This window comes from Nematolebias whitei, chromosome 3, assembly GCF_014905685.2.
Source record: "Nematolebias whitei isolate Nwh7 chromosome 3, NemWhi1, whole genome shotgun sequence".
Taxonomy (NCBI): domain Eukaryota; kingdom Metazoa; phylum Chordata; class Actinopteri; order Cyprinodontiformes; family Rivulidae; genus Nematolebias; species Nematolebias whitei.
The window spans coordinates 2605659-2607952 of NC_056500.1; the positions used below are offsets into that span (position 1 = coordinate 2605659).

At 49.4% G+C, this 2294-nt stretch overlaps 1 protein-coding gene across 1 annotated transcript in view; it reads left to right on the forward strand.

Moving 5' to 3' along the window:
• The window catches only part of LOC119430458 (zinc finger protein 208), a 16939-nt gene extending 14846 nt beyond the window's left edge, over nt 1-2093 (forward strand). The window contains exon 4 of the mRNA XM_037697870.1: nt 1400-2093. Within this exon, the coding sequence (XP_037553798.1) occupies nt 1400-2036 (637 nt within the window). The 3' untranslated portion in view covers nt 2037-2093. The remainder of the gene's footprint in view (nt 1-1399) is intronic.
• The last annotated feature ends 201 nt before the right edge of the window (nt 2094-2294 follow it).

Consider the following 2294-nt stretch of genomic DNA (forward strand, 5'->3'; position numbering starts at 1 on the left):
CCTCCTGGACCTGTTCTGTCCCAGCATGTGTCCACCTCCTGGACCTGTTCTGTCCCAGCATGTGTGCACCTCCTGGTCACACAGGTCCCTCAGGACAGAAGCAGCGGCTCCTTCAGGGTTCAAAGGTCACGTTTGTCTACACCAAAGTCCACGTCAGTCAGCCTTGTGTCGGAACATCTGGGTCAGGGAGTCGTCAGAACCGGACCGATTGTTGGAAATCCGTCCGTCCATTATCTTTTACCTGCTTCTTCCTTTTCGGATCACGGGGGTCACTGGTGCCCATGTCCAGCCATTGCTGTGCAAGAGGTGGGGGACACTCTGGACAGGTCTCCAGTCCATCACAGGGACACCTGGACATGTCTCTAGTCCATCACATGGACACATGGAGACAAACGAGACAAACATTCACTCTCTCACCTAGGGACAATTTAGTCACCAGTCAGTCTAACATGCATGTTTTTGATCCGTGGGAGGAAACCGGAGTACCTGGAGAAAACTCACGCATGCACGGACAGAACATGCAAACTCCACCCAGAAAGGCCCCCGGCCAGGATTCGATCTGGCAACCTTCTCGCTGAGAGGCGGCAGCTGTACCAACTGCGCCACCGTTCTGCCCGACTGTTGAAATAAGTTATAAATTAAAAATAATAATAATAATTAGGTAAAAATTAACTAATGGTTTAAAACAAACAGAACTTAGTGTAACTTTTTACATTTCGTTAGTCTCTTTAAAATGTTACATTCGGGTGGGAGTAGAGCCAAGAGATCAATCAGATGTTCTCCTCGTTAACCGAGCTTGGACCAGCCCGGTGGGTCTGTCCGTCAGACATTACTTTTGTTTCTCTTAGGTTTCTCAGTTCTTTAAAAGTCTGTTTTCTGTCTGTCCAGAATGTCCGCAGCTTGGTGTCTCTAAGGTTCTCCCTGACCAGAAGGAACTGGACCCTCCTCAGAAACCAGAGGCCCAGGAGGAACCAGACCTTTCAGAGGAGGAACCAGAAGCTCATCTGTTTAAAGAAGAGGAGGAGGAGCTCTGCATCAGTCAGGATGAAGAGCAGACGGTCCTGAAGCAGGAGGCCGAGGCCTTCACGGTGACCGTGGACTTTGAGGACAGGGACTACTGGGAACCAGAATCAAACTGGGACCAGCTCCTCCCACAGAACTCTCCTGAGAACCATGATCAGGCAGGAAGCTGGGGTGAGAACCCAGGAACGAGCAGAGACGACATGGAAGGTCCAAAACTAAAGAGACACAAAAAACCTCAGCCTGGTGAGAAGCCTTCCTCGTGTCAGACCTGTGGGAAGAGTTTCCTCCACAAATGGCTCCTCAGGTACCACATGAGGTCCCACTCAGGTGAGAAGCTGTTCCCGTGTGACATTTGTGGCAAAAGTTTCCCTCGAAGCTACAATTTAACTCTTCACATGAGGACTCACACGGGTGAGAAGCCCTACTCCTGTGAAGTGTGTGGTCGCTGTTTCTCTCAGAGTGGCACCTTGAAGGACCACCTGAGGACTCACACAGGTGAGAAGCCCTATCCGTGTAAAGTCTGCGGCAAAAGTTTCTCTCAGAACCGCGGCCTGTCTTATCATATGCTTTCTCACAGCGGTGAGAAGCCCTTCTTGTGTCAGACCTGCGGGAACAGTTTCATTCAAAAGTCTCACCTGATCAGACACATGAGGACTCACACAGGTGAGAAGCCCTTCTCCTGTCAGGTCTGTGGCAAAAGGTTTTCTTCTAAAAGTCTTCTGATTTCCCACATGAAGAGTCACGCAGGTGAGAAGCCCTTTTCCTGCCAGACGTGTGGAAAGAGCTTCAGTCAGAAATGTACCTTAATCAGCCACATGAGGACTCACACAGGTGAGAGACCCTACTCCTGTGACGTCTGTGGTAAAGGCTTCTGCAATCGCAACGGTTTAACTTACCATAAGATCTCTCACCACGGTGAGAAGCCCTTCTCGTGTCAGATATGTGGAAACAGATTCAGTCAGAAATCTCACTTAATCCGACACATGAGGACTCACACCACTGAGGAGAGGTAACCCTGTGGGTCCTGTGACTCCCTCAGAGGTCAGATGTCGTTAAAACGCCGAGGTGAGAAGTCCTGGAATGGAAAAACCAGATCCAAGCTGCTGCTGGCACAGAACCATTCAGAGTTTGGGTCGAACGGTGTAAAACCCCAAAATATTATTTTACTTTTCAAATTAAAAGTCGCAACTTTCAGGTGAGGTGTGATGATGTTCGTTCAAAAGTTCCCAGAGTCCAGTTCTCTGAAACGGAATGGTCCGATTCAGTTTCGA